The 24,801-nt window shown below is 40.4% G+C and overlaps 3 protein-coding genes across 3 annotated transcripts; all 3 read right to left on the minus strand.

Moving 5' to 3' along the window:
- Positions 1 to 619: 619 nt before the first annotated feature.
- purbb (purine-rich element binding protein Bb) lies at positions 620 to 3,104 on the minus strand. The gene has a single exon (XM_069166201.1). It carries the CDS (start codon positions 3,022 to 3,024, stop codon positions 2,050 to 2,052), a length of 975 nt encoding a protein of 324 aa, XP_069022302.1. The 5' UTR covers positions 3,025 to 3,104; the 3' UTR covers positions 620 to 2,049.
- An 809-nt stretch (positions 3,105 to 3,913) lies between these two features.
- On the minus strand, positions 3,914 to 18,510 carry ved (ventrally expressed dharma/bozozok antagonist). The gene is made up of 5 exons (XM_069166212.1): positions 18,462 to 18,510; positions 6,793 to 7,035; positions 5,898 to 6,151; positions 4,678 to 5,140; positions 3,914 to 3,997 (listed from the first exon to the last, which is right to left on the minus strand). Exons 2-4 carry the CDS (start codon positions 7,031 to 7,033, stop codon positions 4,811 to 4,813), a joined length of 825 nt encoding a protein of 274 aa, XP_069022313.1. The 5' UTR covers positions 7,034 to 7,035; positions 18,462 to 18,510; the 3' UTR covers positions 3,914 to 3,997; positions 4,678 to 4,810.
- On the minus strand, positions 16,734 to 24,080 carry polm (polymerase (DNA directed), mu). Its single transcript, XM_069166190.1, is given in 13 exon segments — positions 16,734 to 18,605; positions 19,194 to 19,277; positions 19,353 to 19,622; positions 20,513 to 20,615; positions 20,781 to 20,854; positions 20,856 to 20,914; positions 20,999 to 21,119; positions 21,826 to 21,897; positions 21,990 to 22,160; positions 22,235 to 22,333; positions 22,869 to 23,049; positions 23,604 to 23,719; positions 23,721 to 24,080. Coding segments are annotated over 13 exon segments (1,506 nt in total). The 5' UTR covers positions 23,790 to 24,080; the 3' UTR covers positions 16,734 to 18,518.
- Positions 24,081 to 24,801: the final 721 nt, after the last annotated feature.

A 24,801-nucleotide genomic window follows, 5' to 3' on the forward strand; every position in this document is an offset into this window, starting at 1 on the left:
CTTTCGGACATTTTTAGAAACACAATAGTTAATCGATAATTAAAACGATGATTGGCTGCCACACCGGGATCCATTTCAACATGTGGCTGAGGCCTTATAAACACTGTACGTTGCATCTTTTTAAATCCTCACACCGACCTCTTCAGTAAAAGTACGATAATCCTGGTCTGGATTTGATGTTGTTGGATTTGCCAGTAAGGATTTCTTTGCGGTGCATCACGCAACTTCGGGCCAAAATAATAAAGGAGACGGCAACAGAAAATTTCAAATAAAACCGTGACGAGGAGCGGTTAAAAGTGATTTATCAGATAAAAACAGCTCTCTTTGCTGCTTTTTTTGTATTTTGTATCCTTTTAATTTGAAAGTAATTGGGTCTGTTTGGACAAAACAAACAACCTATAGATTTCGTCTCGATTTTGTCACCATTTTCGGCCATTTTGAAGCTCAAATAATAAACCAACTCACCAAGAAACTAACTGCTAACCCGGCTTTAAGTACAGGGGATTAAAAATATACAGTCACAACATTGTTACATTTAGAGTTGCGTTTAATTAAAAGAAGTTTTATACTTTCACTCGAGGCACAAACTGGAAAATAATCTGGAGATTTCAGTCACAAGTTTGTTTTAAGAAATTAACCTTTTTTTATTTTTTTAGTCTTGAAATTCATTTAGACAATACATTTATTTTCTTTATAAGTATTTGAAAATATGTTTTGCTGGTTTGTTTGGTAATATCTTTCCTATAAGTAGAATCTCATTTCAATATAGTTCTCTTTTGGAAAACAAAAACAAAACAGTAAAGAAAAAAAGAAAAGAGAAACAAAAGAAAACATCTATCAATGCGTTTGTGTCCAGGGTCTTCACGTGTTGGAAGAAAAGCGGCCTGCGGCTGGACGAGGCGGCCGAGGCTCGTTGGGTCTCCGACGCCGGACATTTGGACCCTTTTCGTCTCGGGTTTGCGGGGACAAAATGAGCATCTTTTTCCAAGTCCCGTAGTGACGTATCCGCGTCGTCCCCCCGCGGGGGTGGTGGGGGGGGGGGGGGGGGGGGGTCCGCGCCCCGCGCGTTGGCAGCTGTTCTCAAACACCAGGGATGCTCTGGTGTGAGAAAACCCACCGCTCCTTCCTCGCTGAGTGAATCTTACTGAAAATAATATGACCTATGCTTCGCTAAGATTGTATGTATAACATAAAACCCAGCTGTAATTGACTACTGGAGTCAAATATTTAATTTAGTCCACGAGGCCCTTGTTGTTCGGGCTTACAGATAATCCCCTCAGTAACTTCCCCTTGACATTTTTTTTGGGTAATCTTCCCGATTAACGGCCCGCAGATGCTGCAGATGCTTGCGCGGTAGTTTTAGCAGCTCTCCAATCTGCTGACATGTCTAACGCACAACATCCACGAAAGTGACAGCAGCTTTCTATACATTCCTCTCGGGTTCCACTGACTGACTTGCAAGAATCCCACAAACTGGACCTGGACCGCCCACAAACTGAACCTGGACCGGAACCGGATGGACGCTCGAGCGCTCGAGCGCTCTCTCCTTCACCTTGAACAAGGTCCTCACTCTGGAAATATAATCTGTTGCTAACAGGAAAGCGTTAATTGGCTTCATTTCTAGTTATAAAAAAATAATTAAAAAAATTTAAAAAAAAAAACAAAACTTGCTGGTTTTAGTAGGTTCTCTCTTTCCTCTTTTTTTTTTAAAACAATAAATCATAACTCACTCTTTTTTTTTTTTTGTTCAGCCAATGAGACACATCTCATTTATACATGTTTCACTTTCAGAGATTCACACAACCACTCCAACCCCTCAGCCCTACCGACTTTAGATGAATACACCAATAAATCCCTGCACATAAACGCCACGATACTTTAGTAGGCTATTACAGCACGATTTGTCATGCACTTATCTGTCGTTTCTGCTTTTTTTTTCCCTCGTTTTTTCTTTTTTTTTCTTTTCAAAAATACCCCTACACTGCGGATCTGTCGTGTAACTGGACTAACAGCGTTGTGCTCCGTGGTGGGGGGTGGGAGGGGGGCTCCTCAGTCGTCGTCCACGTCGTCCCCCTCGGACTCGTCTCTCCTCTCGTACATTTTGTCCCGCTGCCGCTCCTGGATCTCCTTCATCTCCTCGGCGTATCTGGAGAAGGCGCCTCCGAATTTGCTCCAGGCTTTGAAGGGGATGGTGATAGAGTTCCTGTAGCTGGGCTTCACCTCGCTCACGCGCAGGAACACTCCGTATTTGTTGGAGCCGACGTCGAAGAAGAACCGCTTGGAGTCCACCATGATGGAGGTGCCCTCGGGGAGCTCGCCGTAGCCCCCGGCGGCCGAGCCCCCGGCCAGCTCCTCGTCGTCTCCCCCGTAGTCATCAATGAGCTTGGCGAGGGCGTCTCTAAACTCAATTAGCCCCTGGGCCGGAAGGGCTATGGTCTGGCCGGCGAGCATGCCGCCCACTGGGCCCCCGACTCCAAAGCCCGGTCCGCGGTTCACGGTCTGCCGAATCCGCAGGAACCTCCCCCGCTGGTTCTCCTTCAAGTCCAGGTAGTACTTGCGGTTTTCCCGAACGAGAAACTCGCTCTTGAGAGCTCGTCTGGGCCCGCCGTCCTCACCCACGCTGGCCTGGGCTATCTGCTCCGGACTGCTAGGCCCCAGCTGGGCGTAGTGCTCGATAAAATCTCCGAGGTAGTCACGGAACTCTGCGGCCACTGACAGCGAGAGGGTCAAGCGACTTTTGGAGCCCCCGGCCCCGACCTCGGCGATCTTTATGAACCTGCCCTTGCTGTTCTGCTTGACGTCCAGGTAGAAGCGCTTGTTCTGGATGTCAAGGCGCTTGGACGCCAGCTCCTGGGTCTCCTGGTCCCTCTGGAAGTGCTGGAAGCCGCCTCCGCCTCCGCCTCCACCACCACCACCGCCGCCGCCGCTGCCGCCGCCTCCGCCTCCGCTGCCTCCTCCTCCTCCACCGCTGCTACCACCGCGCTCACTCCCGCTGTCGCCATCCGCCATCTTCAACTCCACCATTCGCCTTCTGCCCCTCTCCTGCGTAGCTGCTCTCTGCGTGCACCCGGCCAGCGCGCGCCCCCTTCTCGCTCCCCACTGGCGCCCTTCGGAGGACGTTGTGATTGGCCCAACCACGTGCCACTTCTACCAGTTCCCACGGTTACGGCATTCCCATTGGTCCATGGATTTCCATAACCAGGCCATCTTTTAATACCTCTCTTCAGCCATTGGCTCAGACTGAAGTTCCGTTTCGTTTTTTGTCAATCCTTTTTTTTTTTTTTTTTCATCCTGTTGTGAAAATTCCTTGTTTTTATGACACGTTAAAAATTGTGTTTTTAAATTTTGTGGCTTCATTTGGTAAAATGTTTCGGCATAACGTTTACATGCCGTTTATATGGAAAATATATTCTGAAAAAATAAAGAGACGTTTTTATAGGTGCAAAACAGTTCTATGGCGCAATTCTAGTAAATGACATTGACCAAATATAATAATACTGACTCACTGGTGAAGCTTTGATTAGTTATTTACATGTTTTGTATGTACAATTTTAATGTATTTTTTTTTTTTTATATAAATTAGAGAATCTCATGTAAACATTTTATTTTATTTTTAAAAGTAATCAGTCATTGAAACTGTCAAATAGATGTAGTGGTGTAAAAAGTACAAATACAAATACCTCTAAGCTCTACTTATGTACAGTACTTTACTTAGCTGACTGGTACAGCCATCTCTTCATGAGTTTTTAATATAATTTTTTTTCTTTGTGATGTTTTCGTCTTTTATTTGGACTTTTGAATTTGTAATAAAGTTTGGATTGGAAGAAATACAATTAGAAAATGGTCAATACTTCTCTTCTACACTTAATTGCATCCTTCTTGTTACATTACCCAACTCTGCCCACAGGTGGCATTGCGGTTCCTCCTGCAGCTCAGTTCCGTTTTCAGGCTGACTTTGATCTCTGCACTTCCTGCAGCTTCAACCTGTCAACAGCACCTGTGGGTTCAGAGATGAAACTGAAGATGTAACATGCTACGGCAGCTGCGTGTTTTTCTTTTCATGTGGACATGTGAACGTGACAGACGGGAGACCTGAGACGCTTCTGAAGTCCCGAAGACGAGAAGTTTTAATACAGTCAGGATTTAACACATATTCCTGCGTTGAGGTTTAAATCCTCTAAGTCTTCTCCAGGCATCAATCAATTAATCATACTTTACTTATAAGTGATTATTGGCAAGTAGAACTCAGTCAAATGCAATTTAAAAACAGAAAAGTAAAACAAAAAAAACCTCAACAAATAATTGGAAACAAAGTTAAAGTACTTGAAATTAGTGCTTATTTAGATTCATTTTATTAGTTTGTTTCTACAACTGCAATGTTTAGTGCATTACAAGTACCTCAAAGTGCAGCACTTTAGATTAGCAAAAAATATAATCACAATAGTTTTGCATTTATAATGTAACTCAAAGCCCCATCCAATCAAAATTATGTTTTAATCCAGTACAGTATTCAAGTAAATGTACTTCAACTGCTAGAAACATTATGCATAGCCAGTGATATTTTACTTTGAGATAATAAAGATTAAAAAAACATCTGACAATGTGATATTTTTTTTAATTTGAATCTTAATTCAGTGACAGAACAGCAGACACAAAAAAAATATTATTGCACACTACCATGTTTGACTGATGAGCAGGATTCAAGCTTCAAAGCAGTAACTGTGTTTCTGTGTAGCCGGGTTTCTTCTTTTAACCCCGTGACGGTGACGTCGACAGAACGTGACAGCTGATCGTCTCCATCAGCGATCGATCAGTAGTATTGAGCGTACGTCGGGTAGGACGCCTGGAGGTGAGACGAGATCGAGGGCAGCACGACTCCCGGGTGGCTGCCGTACTGGTAGAAGGAGTTCAGGGGCGCAGAGGAGCTGTACGGCAGTCTGTGTGGACTGACGTACGAGGTCGGGGCCGGGCCCTCGGGGTCCACCGCCGAGTGGTACATGGGGTAGGGCCCCGGCCTGTAGGCCTGTAGCTCGGAGTAATGCATCAGCTGAGAGGCAACGTTGGCCTGGCAGGCGTGAGCCAGGGCGTCCTGCACCGACCGCTTCAGCTTCATCCGCCTGTTCTGGAACCAGTTTCTGATCTGAGGGGGGGAAGAAAAAAAAAAAACTATCTCATGAGGAAAATTTTTCACTGAAGATCTTTAAATTATTTAACCTAAAAGAAAATTGTCTGTGGAAGCGAAGGTTCAAAGTCAGTATTTAAAAAATGCTGAGGTTAAATTACTTATATTCAATCCTAATAAATAGACATAATAAGTCAAAAACATTTTTTTTCAATATATTTAAAAAAAAAAACCTATTTCAAAATATAAGTATATAAAAGGAAAATTTGAAATAATTATTAAAAAATTGGATCCTGTTCCAATTAGGTAATAAAAAATGAGTAGCAAATAAAATTAACTAAAGTAAAAAAAGTCTATAAAATATTTCAAATTACAAATCAAATATAAAAAAAATTAGTGCAAGTGAAAAAATTCAACATGCCTAAAAAGTAAAAAAAATAAAAAATAATTATGATGAAAAAAGTTCAAAGTACTTTTTTCCTTTGATTAGTTGACTGTTCCATTATATTTTCATATTAATTTTATACCAAAATGACAATTTAAATCCAGTTTCAAAGTCTTGAATTTAATCATTTGGGGGGGGGGGATTTATCAAAACAAACTTTAGACAGAGTTTTAGACATAAGTTCTTTAATTGTAGAAACACAATAACAAAATAAGTTAAAAAAAAAAAAAAAAAAAAAAAAAAAAACCTAATGCAGTGAAAATGTTCTCAGCAGGTGATCGCTCACATATTGACTATTGAGCTCACACACTGATGACAGGTAATTGTCACCTGTTTGTCAGACAGGTCGAGCTTCTTGCAGAGCTCGGCTTTGTCCTGCGTCCCCAGGTAAGCGTTTTTCTTGAACGCCCTCTCCAGGCTGCTGATCTGCTCCGCTGTGAAGGCGGTCCGGGGCCTCCTGCCCACCAGGGGCGACAGCGGCGCTGTGGAGCCGCGGGTGGCGGCGGCCGAGGGGGAGCGGTCGCCTTCGCTCTCGTAGCCGGAGGTTTCCTCCTCCGTCTCGCTGCTGAAATCAGCTTCAGTCGCTGCAAACGAAAAAAAGAAATGACTTTGAGTTCATTTAGAACAAGATGCAGATTCACACGAAGCTGCTAATAGAAGTATTCAGATACTTCACTCGAGTAAAAGGACTCATACTTTTGATACTTTTACTGTCTTACTGTATGTGATACAAGCCATATTTAATATGAATAAATGGTGCATAACTATTTGAACATAAATTTGTAAAATATTTTAAATAACCCAAATTTTCAACAAATGAAGAAAAACTCACTAATACTTTAAAATGAAATTGCATATATCAAAAAAAATAACAAAAATAGATACAAAATTAGATCAAACCAAACCAGATACTAAAATAGTTCAAATATAAAATACTGAGTTCAAGTAGCCAAAAAAAAAAAAATCTCTTAAAATGATCAAATAAAACACACATTTATAAAGTAAGTATGCGTTGATTTCATGAAATATTGTCTCTGAAAAGTATAAAGCAGCATAAAATGAAAATCCTCAGAAGTACTCGAGTAAATGCACTTCATCTAGTTTCCACTGTTTTGAAGATTTGTTGCGGATTTATTTTAAACACAAAGTGAGAAAAGGCTGATTTGGGGAATCCAGTTTCCACCACTAGAAACACCCGAGTGCAGACAGAAACCGAATCTCTCACCTGGGTCACCGGCGCAGGTCCGGTGCTGGAGGCCTCTGGGGCTCTCCTGCTGCTCCTGCTGCTCCTGCTGCTGCTCCTGGTGCTCCTGCTGCTCCTGCTGGGGTGAATGTTCTGACCTCTGCTGGCAGTAAAAACCAGGCAGGCTCTCCGAGTCGGTCGCGCAGGTCGGGATGCCGGGGGCAAGGTGCCCGGCCGGCTGGCTGCTCTGGGCCATCCACTCGATGGAGAAGTCTCCTCTCATGGCTGCAAGAGATTAAATCCTTTTAAAAGCGGGTGGAGAAAAAGTTCAGCCGAGACTTCAGAGTCTCCTCTGATGAGTCTTGCCTCTTCTACATGTACTTATAAAGGACTTCCATCCTCATTCGGAGCCCCGAGATCAAAGCACACATCCTCCTCCTCCTCCTCTAGTTTTCACAACTGGAGTAATTAAGATGTCCCATTCAGGCTGTTACAACAAGGCTCCAGTAAGTCTGGGAAGCCTCCCCCCTCCCCATCTTCCCCCCACACACACTCTCTCTCTCTCTCTCTCTTTCCCCCCAACACACCCCTACCATCCTTCCTGCCTCCAGAACAGATAATAGACTCTCCTCACCCCCCAAACTGTCTGCATCTCCTCCACCATAAATACACCAGGCCTGAGGTGAGGTGGGGTGGGGAGGTTTCACAATCCTCTGAATAAGGACAATTTACCATTTTAAATAGTTTAAATCAACCAGAAATATCACTTGTCTATGTAAGATATTCATCCGTGAATACACACTATCTGTAATAATATAAAATGTTAAGTGATTATGACTTAAGATTTGCACCGTTTTGTGATATTTTTCTTACATTTTTACCTCCTAGCAGCTTTGGATTCTGTTAAATTGACAAAATTCAGACTTCAAAAAAACAAAACAAAAAAATAGCCGAGGGGACTTTGGAAAACAAAGTAAATGGATAGAAAATAAAAAAAGACCTAAAATGAACCTGTGTGCATAAAGCATCTTGAATTTCATTGTCAGACGTGTTTCATTCTGTTTTTAATCATCTGTTATTGCTGATAAGTTCACATGATACAGTTAAAATAACACTTAGATCATTTCATTGACAGACAGTAATCTGTAATATGATGTAACTGGAGTTACATCATATTTTAAAAGCAGAGAAAGTCGAGATGTCGCTCTTGCGGCTTCACAAACGTGAGGATTTGCTGCTTTTCTCTATTTTTTATTTAATGGAAATGAATACGTCTTTGAGGTTTTGGACTGTTGGTCTCATTTTATAAGACTTAAAGATGAATTTGAATTTAGAAAAACAGAAGAATTTACCTGCAATTTATTTTGTCTGTGCAGTAACTTTCAAATGCAGAAAGAAAAAGGAATAAATTCTTTGAAACATTTGAAAAACGCAATTAAAAAAAGTCAAATAAAAGTATTTTTTTCAATGATTGTCGATCTTTGCTGACTTTTACTTTAGCAGCATATTGATCACATGCAGAACAAATACTTCATGTTGCTGAGAATACTTTTGTACTTTAAGGTTTTAAAAGCAGGACTTTTACACGTAAAAGGAGCAATTTGGAACAATTCTGCTTTTACTGAAGTAGAAGCTCAGAGTCTATGATTGTTTATTTGGTTGTTTAGATGTTTAAAAAACAGATCAAGTGTCTCTGATGTTACTTAAACTCTTATTAATCCTTTAATGTCCCACAAAACTCTCCCATATTTAAATATACCGATTGTAAAGTCGTTGCGGGATCAGCTCTAAATCACAGCAGCTGAAAAGCCGTCAGTGCTCGCGTTGTCTTCGGACAGTTTATTCTCAGGATCATCCCGGGATCAGCCGGCGTCGTCACTTTGAGTCACTCACTGCTCATTATGGCGCTTATTTACCTGAAACTAAACATTTTCAAAGTCGTTTATCACAAACTGACGGACATGACGAGCAGTTTGACACAAATTGACCAAATGTTTTTTGGTAGAAAACAAAAGAAAAGCTGCAAATCTTCAACTTTCTTTGCTTGAGTTTAATCACAGCAGCTTTTTAAAACCCAGAAAATTCACTTTAACTGCACACTGTAGATGATTTTTGCATTTAAAAAAAAAAAAGTATTTTCAACTATTTCTTTTAAGATGTATACAGTATGTTTAGGGTTAATGACGTTGTTTTCACAGCTAAATAAATGTAATTTATTGACGAGTGCAGTAATATAAACACAGCCCAAGTTATGGAATAAGCAGATCACATCTTTTAAATCTCTAAACAAACTTTTATCTGAGATGCTTTGTTGATTCGATTTGATTCGAGTCATCCACTTTTATTTCTTTTATACTGTTTTTATTTGTGTTATACGATCAATTGTGTTGCTGGATTTGAAGTATTTTTTTTTAAATTCACATTGTTTTGTTTTAATGGCTTATTTTATGTGAAGCACTTTGTGACGCAAGTTCAGAAAAGTGTTCCTAAAGTAAAGTTTATCGTCATGTTTTATTACTTTAGGTATACAGTAGCCCTGTAAAATAGATTATAGTAACAAATGCTGCACTTCGATATACAGGTGTAGTTTTATAGTAATTTCTACTGTGGTATGATATACAGGCAACTACTGCTGCCAGGAAGTTAATTTAAAAAAATAAAATTTTTACAGTGTAAACTACTCATTTGTACTCTTTAGTGACACATTTTTTTTATTTTTTTTTTTTACTTTAGTACAATCCGTTAAGGGTTTAAAACACTCCAGTAAATGCTACAGTACTTGAAACTTAAGTAAGTACAACATCTCCCTCTGAGTTGAAGTAAGTCACCCTTTAAAGTAGTATTCAGAGTACTCGGTTACTTCTCCCTAAGATAAAAAAAAATAAATAAAAAAAATAAAAAAAATTGGTGTTTCCATCTCTTCTGTGGCGCCTCAAATCGTGTCTTAACTGTTAACGTCAAAGCTGGGATCTGTGGTTGGACTTGATAAGGACTTCTTCGTAATGAAGATCCAGCTGGGACGGCGGCTCTTGATGTCACTCTCCCGCGCCCTCGCCGTCTGCGGCATGCGGGCGCTGTTTTGTGTGCAAATGGTGTGCGTGGGCTAAACACACTGTTGCGGGTTTTTTTTTTAAAGAATTAATAAGTTCAATCACGGAGGCGCAGCCGCCGATAAGATGATAAGCGCGAGTTATATATCACCTCTCCCCCCCCCCCCCGCCATCCCCCATTACCCCCTCCCCCTCGAAACGCGCAAACGGCGGAGAGGACAGCCGGCGCTAACAACTCATTACTGAAACTGGGACACTTCAAAAGGCGCCGAGCGCTTTGATACCGACGCAGGCCGACATGAGACTGGGCGGACTGACACCTCGGAACCTGTTAATGTCCTCTGAGCCCCGCGTGAACCCATAAAGTTCTCCGCAGGTAATGGCGCTGTCAGCGGCGCTAATAAGCACCGAGGTGGAACCCGGTCACAGGGTTTAATGCCGCACTTTTACCTGTAAAGACGCATTTTCACATGGTTGTATCGATGCTTTTATTTTCGTGAATCACCCGAGAACTTCCTCCACTAATGGTTTAACAGTAACGCTATTATATTTCATGGTATTTTGTTGTTGTTGTTGTTGTTGTTGTTGTATATTTCTGACAGTATTATGATACTGAAGTTAATCTATAGGAACACATTTACTTTCTAAAACATATTTATTTGCAGTTTCTTGCATCACGTACTCTAATACTTTAACTGATAACAGTACTTTTACTGATTTAGGGTTTTAAATGCAGTTCTTTGAGGATACTTGTAATGGACTACTTTTTAGTTTGCAGTACTTAAACAAACAAATCTTTGTCCTGATAATACTTTAGTACTTTTACTTGAGTTTTTAAAAAGTTTGTACTTTCAGATTAAAGATATATGCAGTAACTAATTACTCAAGTACTTCTACTTTATGTTACTTTATACTTCTACTCGACTACATGTCAGAGAGAAATCTTTTCCTTTTCACCGCTCTAAATTTATCTGACAGCTGCAGTAACTTTCCAGATTACAATTTTATATTAAACGCATGATGGTCTATAAAATATGATGAAATATTATAAATTAAACTACCAAACTGTGTATAAAATCTTTTATAATTAGTTTCATCATGTTGAGCTACAATAGGAAAATGACATTTAGACTCCAATAACCTAATAATGTAACACATAGTAATATTTTTCCTGCATGAAGTACTTATATTTTAATACTTAAGTACAGTTTTCATTACTGTAACATCAGCAGGATTTTAAATAGTTATTTGACTTTGAGTATTCTTAAAATAACAAGAAATAATTTCTAAATGAATGATATTTGGAGATTTTTACTGAGAAAGCATTTTTAATTCTGTACCTGCTGAACGATGTTTTTTTATTTGCTGATGATACTTTTGTTCTTATACAGTAAAGGTTTGAGCGCAGGACCTTTATATATATTTTTTTATTGTCATGTAACTTCTATTTCCTGTTAATCGTCCAATAAAACACGAAGAAATGGTCACTTTTTTTTGTCGTTAATTGAGTACAAGTCATCATAGGATCAGTTCTTCGTGCACAAAAGTTAAATCCCGATCAAACAACCTAAAGGTCCGTCAGCGGTAAATACATTTGTACCTTTTTTTTTTTTTTCCTCCAAAAACTATAATTGAATTTGATGAAAATGGAAAAAAAGAAAGAAAAAGAAGAACAGGTCAGCGTTCGCTTACAGCAAAATGTTAAATCAGGAGTCAGAAGATAAAACCAGCGGCCTGCTGATTGGTACAGTTAAAAGTTCAAAGGGGTTGTTTGTTTTCTCTCCGTCACCTCCGTCTGTCAGGATGGTGCATGAAGGGGTGAATGGCCGAGTATCTGCTCCACCTCGTCATCGCCGTCCTGACCTTTGATGTGAAGCAGACAGACCGGAGAGAGACTGGACGAAGACGCAGCAGCATCCAGAGACAGAGAGACAATCTGTTTGTCTTTTGAGGAACTTCGTGTTTCACGTGAAAAACAGATTTAAAAAAAACAACCAACAACAATATGTAACAATATGTCATGTAGTCGTCTCCTACTTCTACGTCCTGTAGTCTTCTCCTACGTCCTGTAGTCGTCTCCTACTTCTACGTCCTGTAGTCTTCTTCTACGTCCTGTAGTCGTCTCCTACTTCTACGTCCTGTAGTCTTCTCCTACGTCCTGTAGTCGTCTCCTACTTCTACGTCCTGTAGTCTTCTCCTACGTCCTGTAGTCGTCTCCTACTTCTACGTCCTGTAGTTGTCTCCTACGTCCTGTAATCGTCTCCTACTTCTACGTCCTGTAGTCTTCTCCTACGTCCTGTAGTCGTCTCCTACGTCCTGTAGTCGTCTCCTATGTCCTGTAGTCGTCTCCTACGTCCTGTAGTCGTCTCCTACTTCTACGTCCTGTAGTCTTCTCCTACGTCTTGTAGTCGTCTCCTACTTCTACGTCCTGTAGTCGTCTCCTACTTCTACGTCCTGTAGTCTTCTCCTATGTCCTGTAGTCGTCTCCTACTTCTACGTCCTGTAGTCGTCTCCTACTTCTACATCCTGTAGTCTTCTCCTACGTCCTGTAGTCGTCTCCTACTTCTACGTCCTGTAGTCTTCTCCTACGTCCTGTAGTCGTCTCCTACTTCTACGTCCTGTAGTCTTCTACGTCCTGTAGTCGTCTCCTACTTCTACGTCCTGTAGTCTTCTCCTACGTCCTGTAGTCGTCTCCTACTTCTACGTCCTGTAGTCTTCTACGTCCTGTAGTCGTCTCCTACTTCTACGTCCTGTAGTCTTCTCCTACGTCCTGTAGCCGTCTCCTACTTCTACGTCCTGTAGTCTTCTCCTACGTCCTGTAGTCGTCTCCTACTTCTACGTCCTGTAGTCTTCTCCTACGTCCTGTAGTCGTCTCCTACTCCTACGGCCCGTAGCCTTCTCCTACGTCCAACAGGAGCACAGAGCGCTCTCTCGCACATAACGGCGACACAATCGTATTTCTATCGCACAATTTTTCGCATCGCACGCCATTGTTTAGTCTCAGAAAGTCCACGCCCCGTCTCCTCCTTCTTGATGACATCGTCCACGAACAAGATTGTTTTTTTCTCTATTATTTGAGTGAACTGACTCTTTTGAGATTGCGTCTTTTTGGCTGCACTTTTTTTTTTTTTTTTTTTGCTCCAACAGTTTCTGTCTGATTATTTTGTTTGTTGACGTCTCTTGTCTTTTGTTCTCAAACACAGAGTCTCTGTGTGCTTTATTTAACCTCATAAAACATGGTAAACCAACAGACACGGTGTGAGTCTGATTGCAAGTCTGATTGTGCGCGACATGTTTGTGTGTTAATGCTCCTTATCCGTGATGTGTGTGTGTGTGTGTGTGTGTGTGTGTGTGTGTGTGTGTGTGTGTGTGTGTGGTCATCCTTGGCTCCGTTCAGACTCTTTCATCTCTAATGGGTCTGTTTGCTGCTAAATTATGGACACAAACACACCTCGACTCGACTCAACAGCTGTAGATTTTAGCAGGTTTTACCAAAACAGAAGTAAACAGTGGATTTGTTAACGAACTATTTTCTGCGGCGGATTAATCGGCCTGGTGCTCCAATGAAGGTTTAAAGCTGCAGCAGTCAGTCGGTGGAAATTATTGACGGTAAAAAAAAAAAAATAAAAAAAAAAAAAAATGTGCAGACTTGTTTAAAATAAAGACAAAGAAGAGCTGAAAAAAGGACCGTCTGATGCGGAATGGATTCCTCCATGCAGATCAAGGCGGTGATGACACCTAATAATCATTGATCTCCATTGCCGGCAGTCTCCAGCAGTTACCCGCCCCCGTCTGTAACACAGTCAGTTAAGGCCTATTCCCCTGTCCCATTGATCCCTATCAATCTCATCAAAGGCAACCCGGGCTTTGATGGGGCCAGCGGGACGGGTCCCTGCTGGCGGTGGACGAGTAGAAATTTAAAGCTGGAGGCTGCGACGGAGCACACCTGAAGGTTTTTATGACGGGCGACGGAGGAACTCCCTGCAACACTAAAAACGTTAAGATAAACAACGCGAAGCCTTTGAAAGGGACTGGTTTCTGCATTCGCCGATAAAAGCAAATAAATAAATCCATTCTCAGTTATGAAGATTAAAGTCTCCGTTGAGTAGATCCATTTAAACATTCACAGAGCCGGTGGAGATAAAAACAACAACAAAAAAGTACGTTTCGGGAGGAACTTTGGACCGTCAGCGTCTCTCTGAATCAGCGTCGGGCGTTTTCAGGTCCGGCGTCCGACCGGAGCCGGCTGTCAAAAGGCGGATTACGTCCGTTCGGAGTCGTGCGCCGTCGATTTTCTTCACCGTTTCGGGTCATCGTCGTCCTGCGTGCGTTTTTGTCGACGGTGGCGAACGGTCCAGGGACCAGAAGCGGCGCGGGCAGCCTTGAATCGTCGTGATCCAGCCTTCCGCGCTTCACCTGCGGAAAGACGGCTTGGTGCCGGTCGCCGTACGCAGGGCTGCGCGTTTATTCCCGGACAGTTTAGTGTTAGCTTCATCGGTCCGCGAAATATTTTCGTAGATAAGAGTTTTGGAGCATCAACGTGCTCCGACGGCAACTTCCTCTGCGGGCGTCCCGTCGCGGGTCGGTGGTTCGAGTCCGAATGACGTCAACGGTACGTGGAGCCACCTGCTGACCGCTTACTGGGCTTTTAATACTTTCAGTAACTTGTAATAAGTGCTGTAATTAGTAACGGCGACGTCACCGTTTTTAAATTACGCAATATTTTTTTACGTGCAGTAGCTAAACACATTTATTCAAGTACTTATATACTTGTACTTTATAATATTATATCGTTTTCACTCCTCTGACAGGTGTGGTTACTTTTCAGATTAGGATTTTACACGAAAACATGAATAAGTTTGATGAATTACTATAAATGAAACAATAAAATGGAGTAGAAAATACTTAGAAAGTTAGCTTTGAGAGTTTTTATTTCGCTTAACTAATTCAGTGCTTCTTGCACCATCGGTTTGTTTTGAATGTTAAATTTAAAAAAGTAACTAAAAAAAACTAAGGATTAAATCAATGCAGTGGAGTTAAAGTTGAAGCAGTAATTTTGTTAGTAATTAGTCCAGGATACTATTTTGATAACGCGTTACTGCAAAGTATTTACAGATTTTAGCCTCTTGCGAGAAGATTTGCTGCTTTTCTTTGTCAAATATCAGTGAAAAAAAAAAATATATTTTTTTATATTGAATACATTAAATGTTAAATCGATTAATTGAAAAATTATTGTCCAGATCAAATGAGGATTAAAACATTTAAGTAAAGTATAAAGTTCAACACTGTTCTCCTTTGAATTGTGGTGTGAAGAGATATAAAGTGGCATAAAATGAAAGTATTGAGTACTTGAGTAAATATACTTCACTACTTTCTACCACCGTAAATAAATATCTTCAACAGGTAATTTACAAACAGTTAATGTTCCTATAAATTCACTTTAAGTGACCAAAAGCTCACGGGAATATTTGTGGAAATATTTATTCATGTTATTTACGAGTCGTACATTAAATTGTTTAGGTAAATAATTCTCATAATTCCCCCCCCCCCCCCCCCCCAAAAAAAATATTGTTTTCTTGTTCCAGGGCTACATTTTCATGCTGAGGGGAACATATTCGTTATTTAGAGCTGCAGTGATTAGCTGAAACTTGATTGTCAAATACTTTGATAACAAAATCGTTGTTATTTTGAATCATTTTTAGTTTTAGCACGAATACAAAAATTTGACGATTTGATATATAAATGTATAGATTTGATGCTTTTTCTTTGTCATGAATTAAAGCAAAACTGAATATTTTGTCTTTTTCTCTCTTCGGTTCTCACAGCGGCCCGGACTCCGAAGTCTCGCCTCCCTTCTGGTTCACACATTCGGCGTCGGAAACGCCCACTTGTCGATGGTGATTGAGGAGCAGAAAATGAACCTTCCTTTTCCTCCTCTCCGAGTTTGTCGCAGCTCCGGACGCGGCGCCGCGTCGGCGTTTTCGTACGGGTCGGGCGGTCTTCGAAAGGGGCGAAAAATCGAACCGCATTTCTGCAGGAAACGTTCGTCTGCTGCAAGAAGTGTGTGCACACGTCGCTGAGAGTGGACGCGAGAGAGGAGATGGAGGTACGAGCTGCGACGCGGCCTTTGATGTTACACTGGTAGTTAGAGGTTAATGAGGCTGTTAGGAAGAGGTGAAGGAAACGCCTGTGAGTTCACGCACACACACACACACACACACACACAAGCACGCACGCACGCACACGCATACACACACACACACACACACACACACACGCGCACACACGTGCACGCACACACACACACACGCACGCACAGACACACGCACACACACACACACACACACACACACAAACACGCACACGCACACACACGATCCTCCGCAGACCAAATACTGAGCAATTTCTGTCATTTAAAAACAGTTCTGTCGTTTAAATAGAGCTGAAAATAACAATTATTTTCTGTGTCTATTGCGTCTATTATTTCTTTCGATCGATCGGCGAGTTGTTTGGTGGTTAAAATGTCCGAAAACGCTGAAAAGTGTCGACCGGTATTCTGCATGATCGGTCGGACATCCAAAACATGTTCAGTTTAATGTAACGGAGGTCTAAAAAAAAAAATACATAGAAAAAAAAAAAGTCATTTTCATTAAGCTGGATTTTACAACATTTTTGAGGCTTTTCTTTGACAAAATTACTCAAAACTAGGAATCAATTATCAAAATATTTGGTGATTAATTATCTGTTGATCTCTGCAGCTTTAGATAAATACTAAAAACTGAGTATTTGAACTCTTCTGGAAATAAAATTCAATATTTTTTGAAGACATTTTTAATCTTCACGAGTAACAAAAACATTCTGCTTTCTGGTATTAGTACTTATATTCTGCGGCGCCCCCTGCTGTGCGGAGGCCAGCATCTATACTTTGATTGCCAGTAAAACAAGTTGCTGAATATTTAAGCAAAATATAAATAAGAAATAAATAGCGATGTACAGTTTGAGGTGACTACATCATTTTTATTCCAACAATATAATCCAGAATATTCTGAAACAAGTCTTTATTTTTTTTATTTTATTGCTGATAACACAAGTTAAATGTTTGAATCCAGTATTTTCACTGGAAGCAGAATATTTTTTCTCTCTGGCACTTTTACTTAACCTCTTTCTGCAGCGCCCCCTGGTGTGTGGAGGCCAGCGTTACAATACATTACACAAATACTGGTCTTCAAATTATCAGCATTCAAAACTACAAATATTTGAAGTTTACAAGCACTATCATTTTTTTTTTAAATTTCTTAATATTTCTTAGTAAATGTTCCTTTCACCAGTGAAATCTCATGTTGTGTCTCTGTGTGGTTTTGTTTTGAGAGGAAGTTGCTGAATTTGGGTCATTGTTACACAGGTGTGTTTGTGGGGAAATACGTTTAACCGTCCTGTTCCTTTTACACAAAACACACATACAAAATGTTAGATGCTGCATGTGAGGTGATACAAACTGTACGGAAACACAAAAGAAACTGTACAACTGAATGGTTTCTACTTTACATTAAAGTATTTTATCTGTCTGTCTGACCAGAATGAATGAAAATCTGAATATTTGGAATATATTGAATTTCTCAAACAATAAATACAACTAATACATTTAAATATGAATTAAAGATTTAAAAAAAAAAAAAAAAAGGCAACCTTTTCCTGATTGTAATACTCACTTTTACCCTCAGGGAGGCGCTGTAGACGAGTAAGAACCAGCAAAATTTTCCCCAAAAAGGGGAAAGTAAACCGCCAAATGCAGTTACTTGGTTTTATTTGACTTTACATGTATCAGTTTTAAAACCTTTTTGTTTTACCATTTTATTTATGTATTGGACATTATTTAAATTGTATTATGCATTTATATTTCTTTCTAAGTAAGAAGTTGAATGGGAGTCTGTTGAAACCAGAGGTTGTTTTTTTTGGAGCCAGCCCCTAGTGGCGCTCAGTGGTATTGCACGTTAAGGCACTTCTGCATTAGCTTCACTTTTCCGACCTGGAGACCACTAACATTTGTACATACAGTTTATGGATATTACCCACTCTTACTCTGTGAGGCGCTACATGCGAGCATGAGTCAGCAAAAATCCCCAAAATGGAAAGTAGGCTAAATGCTGTTAGCATAGCCTACTTTTTACTTCACATTTACTTTTGTGGGGGTTTTATTATATATTTTCTACCATTAAAATATACATTTTGCATTAATATATTTTGCATCTAGTTTATTTTCTTGCATTTTTATTTGTACTGTATTTACGTATTTTAACTCTCTAGCAAACATACATTTTTAAATAAATAATAATAAAGTGCATTTCTGTCAATCAACTTAACATTTTACTTTTTATACAAGTCTTTTATTTACTTATTTTGTCCAAGTTTATTTGACTTTACTTTACTTTATATTTCCTCCGCGAAGCAGATTACGTTTTTTTTTTTTTGTGTGTGTGTGTGCCGTTTACGAAGCAGCGAGCAGGTTTCATTGAATCGAGCGGGTGCCGTCTTTGAGTCGGCTGTTATGGTACAGCCAGGGTAGTTACGTAGCCACAGTACAGCATGTTATGTCCCCCTCGGCGCGAGGACATATATCTGGATCGTATTTAAAGTGTCACTCGCACCTGGACCATCACAGACCTGTCCTCCCTCCGACCCTCCCGCCTTCGGCCGGTTCTTCCTCCTTCCTGCAGCTCTTCAGGCGTTTCTCTCCGACGGAGGGACGAACTCCAGACCGAGATGAGCAAATATCTCCTCCTCTGATGCCGCTCTGAGATATCTACTCTGTGGGACAGAAAACAAAAACGGTCCTTGCTCCTTTAAATAATTATCATATCTTTAATTATTATTAGAGCAGAAAGACAACAGGTATAAAATGTAAAGGGAGAGGAATCGGCTGTCAGTAAATAAATAGACGACAGTGTGCCTAAACGTTTGCCTTTCTAAAATACAAAACTAAAAAAAGTTGGGACGCTGTGTAAAATGAAAATAAAAACAGAATGCAAATCATATTAACCCATATTTTATTTAAAATAGGGCTTTACAAGTGTTTTTTTTTTTCTTTACACAACTTTTCCAGTCTTTTGTTGATCCTGTCCCAACTATTTTGGAGACGTGTTGCTGCCATCAAATTCAAAATAAGCCAAACATTTTCAGAAAACAATACAATTTCTCCGTTTCCACATTTGATATATTTGTTGTCTTTGGTCTATTTTGAATTCAACTTGTGTTTATGTGATTTTGCAAATCTACTGAATTCTTTTATTTTTTACATTTTACACAACGCTTCCAACTTTTCTGGAATTGGGTTCGCACAAACTTCTGGAAGCTGACGATGAGGAACTCCTGCGTGAAGGTCTTTGCTGCGTTTACCTGTTTGTTATCGTAGAGGGCGTGGCTGCTCAGAGACATGGCCTTCTCGTGCCCCGCCCACCGCCGCAGCTCTCGTTCGAACAGCTGCAGAGAAAATACGAAAGCGTTAATCGTCGTGAAACCGAGAGAGGAAGCCGTTTCAAAAAGGTGGGAAGTCACCTTCGACCCCGTCCAGCCCAGCTGAGCGAAAGCGAACTGGCTGATGGGAGAGACAACCAGGTCCACTCTGACGGCTCGCCACCGTCTCGCCGTCTCGGTTCGTGAAGCGTTTTCTGTCTCCGGCTCTTCGGCTCCTCGGTTTTCCCCCTCGGGGAGTTTAAAGATGGAGAAGCATCTCTCAAAGCGGTCCATGTTGGAGGCGGCTCGACCGGGACCGTCTTTGGACTCCAGGTAGGAGTTTCTGGTAATTTTCTGGTACAACAGGAAACCCTGAAGAGACACAAATGAAACCAACGTCCTCTTTTAGAAAAAACTAAAACAAAGTTAAAGGAAGATTCTGCTTTATTTCATTCACACCCTGCGTTCCAGTACATACTACCGTACTATCTAGTACACCAAAAAAATATTTAGTATGTCCCAATACTTAGTATGTTAAACGTAAGATGCCAAAAGTACCAGGATGTCCTACTACATCTGGTCGTATTTTGCAGTCTGCAGGCCAGCGTGATACTCGAGCTGGTCTGACTTAAAATCTTTTACCCACAGAAGAAGAAGAAGAAGAAGAAGACGTGAAGAGGCATTAAAAGGAAGCGTATTTGTTCCAAATCGCATCCTTTTTCTTTTTACTACAAATATCACACTACAGATCGCAACGGATACGACAAAGTGGGTCAAAGTTCAAGACGCATTTTTATGATGAAGTAGTAATTCCCAATTGTACACATACTACATGCAACAGTACATACTTTTTAAGGGTAGCTGCAGTATGTACTAAAAGTAAAAAGAAATAGTATGCAATTCGGAACGCAGGGACAGTTTATCTCCCATAAATGTGGCTTTCGTCACCTGTGTGTCTTGTCTTGTTTCACTTCCTGTCCTTTGTATGATTGTTGGCCCCGCCCCCTGATTAGTGTCACCTGTCCCTCGTTGTCCTTCCCTCCTTGCTGTATTTAGTCTGTGTGCTCTTCTTCGCTCTTTGTCAGTTTGTTTCAGTTACCTGTCTGTTACTGCGTCTTTTTGCAACCCAGGAAAAACACAACACAAACACCTGTGGCGCCATGGCAACGGGGTTCATTAAATGAAAGCTGAAGAGTCTCTGTTTTGACACTGTAGCGGAGATCCAACTTGACTCGCATATAAAAAAAAAAAAAAAAAGTTACCTGCGACTCCAACCAGGAGACGACCTTCGGCATCAGTCCGACCTCTCTGCCCTCCTCCGGGTGAGTTACCAGGAAGTCAACGTCGTGTCCCGCCGGCTTCCCTCTGGAAACAGAACAAGAGTCGTGTTTCTGTTAAAACTGCTGCGCAGACGTTTCTCAGGAGAGTCCCAGAAATAACACACAGCTCACAAATGTCAAATGACAAATTATAAAATAATAAAGCTGTGTGTGGATGGTTTTTTTTTTTTTTTTTTTTTTGCTCCTTCACCTCCTGAATCCTCCGGTCAGAGCGACCCGTGCTTCCGCTGACACGGAAACGACGGCGTTCCGTACGATGTCCCCCGATCGCGTCGGCTTCGGCCCTGGAGACCGGCTGGTTGAGGTCGTCGTAGTGATCCAGACCTGAAAAGACGACGACGCATGAGGAACTATTGTCCTTCACTAGGACAAAGCCAGAGATTAAATACAGTTTATTCGGCCACACACCTGCCTGTTGAGCTCGGTTCAGCGTTTGTCCCGAAGCTCGCAGCCGATGGAGGTCGTGTATTCCTTCTCGGAACCATCGGTCGGCTGTTTTGGCTCCGACTCCGAAGATACCCGTCAAAACCTGAAACGCGTGTAAAGAACGAAAGCAGCAAAGAATATAAATCCAACATGAAATAAAATGTAAAAAAAATTAAGGATTTACGTAGAAAAAAAACAAAGCTTCATCTCATGGCTGAAGTTGTAGACATTTAAAGAACAGATTTTTTTTAGTCACTGTTTACATTTGAACGAGTTTTAAAGCTTTAAAGAGGTCAAACTGCAGATTTCACAAGTGAAATTTTTTTTTTATATTTCATATGAGAAAAAGACTCAAAAATGTCCAGAGAACATTTATCGATAAATATTCAATGTTTTTTTTTTTTTATACATATGTATAAAATTTATACATCTTTATCTATCAGAAAATGTGACAAAAAAACTTGGGGGGGGCGGGAGAGGAGATTTATGTGAACATTTTAAATCTAGTAGTTTCACTAGTAACAGAATATTTCTGCTCTCTGGTGTCTACTTCTAGCTACACTCTTACTGCAGCGCCCCCTGGTGTGCGGAGGACAGCATCTATGTGACTCAATGACATATTCTTTGTTCACTGTTTAACCTGAAGGATTTTTTTTTAGCTTTAAAGAGGTCAAATCGTGAAAATCTCACAAGAAAAAGAACAGCAAACATGTCCCTGACTTATTTTCCTTCAGGTTTTTCTCGGGGCTCCTTGAGGACTTGGAAACACCTCTGATAGAGCATAAAAGTTACATTTAGAGCTGACGTACCTTCAGAGCTTTGAACCGCTCAGACTGTTTGGTAGAGTCGACTTCGCTCGACGCTCCATTTTCCAAAATCTCCTGCGAGACCAGAGGGTAAAAAAACAAGATGATCAGATTTAGTTTGTTGGAGCTGCTGAAGGAAGGTTTAAATGTATTTTTATAAAACTGACTCTGATGACTCGGAGCGAGTGCTCTCCGAGGCACGGCAGCCCTCTGAGCTGTGACGTGTCTGTCACCGTGGCGGGCAGCGCCTTCAGCACGGCGGCGGCCCGACGAAACGCGACGCCTCGCCCGTCCTCCTCGCTGAGCTCGGCGTTTTCAGCCAGCAGCGACAGAGCATCCTGAGACAGAGAAGTAGTTTATTACGGGATCTACATTTCAACGTGATGTCAGAGGCGTGTGCGTCGGCGCGTACAGTCACGGTGGAGTTCTGGTTGTCCAGAGTGGTCCGTCTCTGACAGGCGTAGCTCGATACCAAGAACAAAACGACCTCGGTTTCACTCGTCTGCTGCTCCTGAAAGACACAAAAGTGAAACAGATAGTGAGGTGCCTTAAAGTGGAATACCACTGAGGGCAATTAGGGGCTGGCTCCAATCATTGACTGCATATAAAAGTGTTCGTAGCTTCCAGCTCTGGGCGATGCAGAAGTGCTTTAAGCTGCAATACCACCGAGTGCCACTAGAGGTTGGCTCCAAAAAGCCTCCATAGACTCCCATTCAACTTCTCTCATCAAACACAAAGTCAATAAATGTTTTCTATCTGAAAATAATGTGGAGTATTTTCTGTATCCAGTTTGTCCGTAATTTGAAAAGGTTTTCAAGTCAGTTTTATTCATTCGGAACATTTAAATACAACACGAGTCAGTCAAAGTGCTGCACAACATTAAACAGAATGAAAACAATCGGACAGACTTCAAACATTAAAGCTTTTAAAAGACAAAATAAGTAATAAAACAAAATTAAATAAATACATTTCCTTTTCTAAAGTGGCTCTTGTAATTCTCGGCAGTTTGTCGTGTTTCTATCAGAGTTGTGTAAAATCAATCGTACTTGTAGTTTATGTGCGTCCAGGATCTCCACAGGACGGCCGGCCCGCATGCTCTCAGTGTACCAGCTGATGTCCAGGAGGAGAACCGGCGCCGCTCGGCCCGGACCTCCGCCCTGCGAGTGCAGCCAAGTCCTCACCTCATCGCCGTAGTTGTTCTCAGAAATAACGTGCGTGACAGTTTCACTGAGAAAGCAACAACAATAAACACATTTCCTTAATAAAACCCTTTATTTTAAGCTCGTATGATGTTCAGAAGTCAGAATTGTTGCTCGATGTCTCATAATTTTAACTTTATATTTCCTGATTTGGACCTTTTTTTTTTTTTTATCTCCTTTTGTTTCTTAACTGTAAATCTTGACTCACAACCTGCTCGTGTTTGAATCTATCTCATTCATCCGGATTGATTTTACTTTTCTACATGTTATCTCATGTGACACTTCCGCTGAAAAAACACAACATTTAAAACAAACAAAAAAACATATTTAATGAATAAACTCTTGATTTTAAGCTGTATGATGTTTACATTTTGGGGGTTGGTATCTCATTATTTTACATTTGTATTTCATAATTTTGACTTTTTAATCTCTCCTTTTGTTACTTAACTGTAGTTTTAGGCTCACAACCTCCTCGTGTTTGAATCTATCTCATTCGTTCAGGTTGATTTTACTTCCCTACATTTTGCCTCTGTGACACTTTAATTCCACAGTCTGGGATAAATAAAGTTTCTCTTGTCTCACCTGAACACCTCCTCCACCTGAAACCCTTTCTGCCGTCCGAGTTTGGAGAGGAAGGCTCTTCGACTGGCCCCCATCTTCCTCTCCAGCAGGAATAAAACCACCTGAGGGAACCTGGTCGGGACCCCCGTCCGTCCCGGTGCTTCCGGTATCCGAGGGGACCGTTTTTCTTCTCTTTAACGGCACCATGTTTCCCTGTGAGACGTTAAAAAAAAGTCTGATAAAAATCGTGTTGACATGAACTCTGTTTCAGTCCTGTCAAAAAAAATAATAATAATAAAAAAAAAAAAAACAGCGAGTTTTTTTTTTTAATTTATTATAAAACTATGTTTTGTAATATTTTTAAACATAAATACTATAACGTATTTACGTTAATGCGATTCACCTGACAGCTTTCATCGTCTGAGGTACGTTAGTGGAAAAGAAAACCCACTTCTAGGTGCAAACTACTGTGCTGGACTGAAACCGGTGCAGCTGTTTTGCTGTACAGGTGCCAAGTTTTCCGGTGCATTACCAAAATAGTTCCGGCTAGAATCAGTGCACTGTACTAAGTGCCCTGTGTGTCAATAAAATAAAAATAAAATAAATAAAATAACATAACATAACATAACATAACATCAAATCAAATAAAACGAAATTAATACATAAAAGCAATTTGACTTCGGTTAGAACTTGCTCTCAATGTATATACACAGAAACAGATATAAATAGACATATATACAGCGAACGACATAAAATGCAGCTAAAAATTAATCATTAAAAATAATAAAGTCAATGAAATAAAATTGTATATTTGCAATGCCTGTCCCTAAAACTAAATTTGGAAATAAGTAAAAAATGTTGTTAAATAGAAAAAGTATTAATATAATATCATAAAATATATAATAAATATATATAAAATAATAAAATATATTATGATACAATATGATACATATTTTAACTTAAACTTCTGTGTATACTATTAGACAGCTAACGACATAAAATACAGCTAAAATGAATAATTAAAAGTAATAAAGTCAATGAAATAATGCATATTGGCAATGCCTGTCCCTAAAACAAAATTTGGAAATAAGGACAATTTGGTCAAATAGAAAAGGTATTAATATAATATAATATAATATAATATAATATAATATAATATAATATAATATAATATAATATAACATAACATAATATAATATAATATATATTTTTGAGTTAA

This window comes from Embiotoca jacksoni, unplaced genomic scaffold (assembly GCF_022577435.1).
Source record: "Embiotoca jacksoni isolate LCO1_2020_lvr unplaced genomic scaffold, fEmbJac1.0.p SCAF_10, whole genome shotgun sequence".
Classification (NCBI taxonomy): Eukaryota; Metazoa; Chordata; class Actinopteri; family Embiotocidae; genus Embiotoca; species Embiotoca jacksoni.

Coding starts and splice junctions, on each gene's coding strand:
- purbb (XM_069166201.1), bottom strand. CDS start 3,024: ATGGTGGAGTTGAAGATGGCGGATGGCGACAGCGGGAGTGAGCGCGGT.
- ved (XM_069166212.1), bottom strand. CDS start 7,033: ATGAGAGGAGACTTCTCCATCGAGTGGATGGCCCAGAGCAGCCAGCCG. Junction 6,152..6,792: donor GACCTGCGCCGGTGACCCAG/GTGAGAGATTCG, acceptor TTTCGTTTGCAG/CGACTGAAGCTGATTTCAGC. Junction 5,141..5,897: donor TCGACCTGTCTGACAAACAG/GTGACAATTACC, acceptor TCCCCCCCTCAG/ATCAGAAACTGGTTCCAGAA.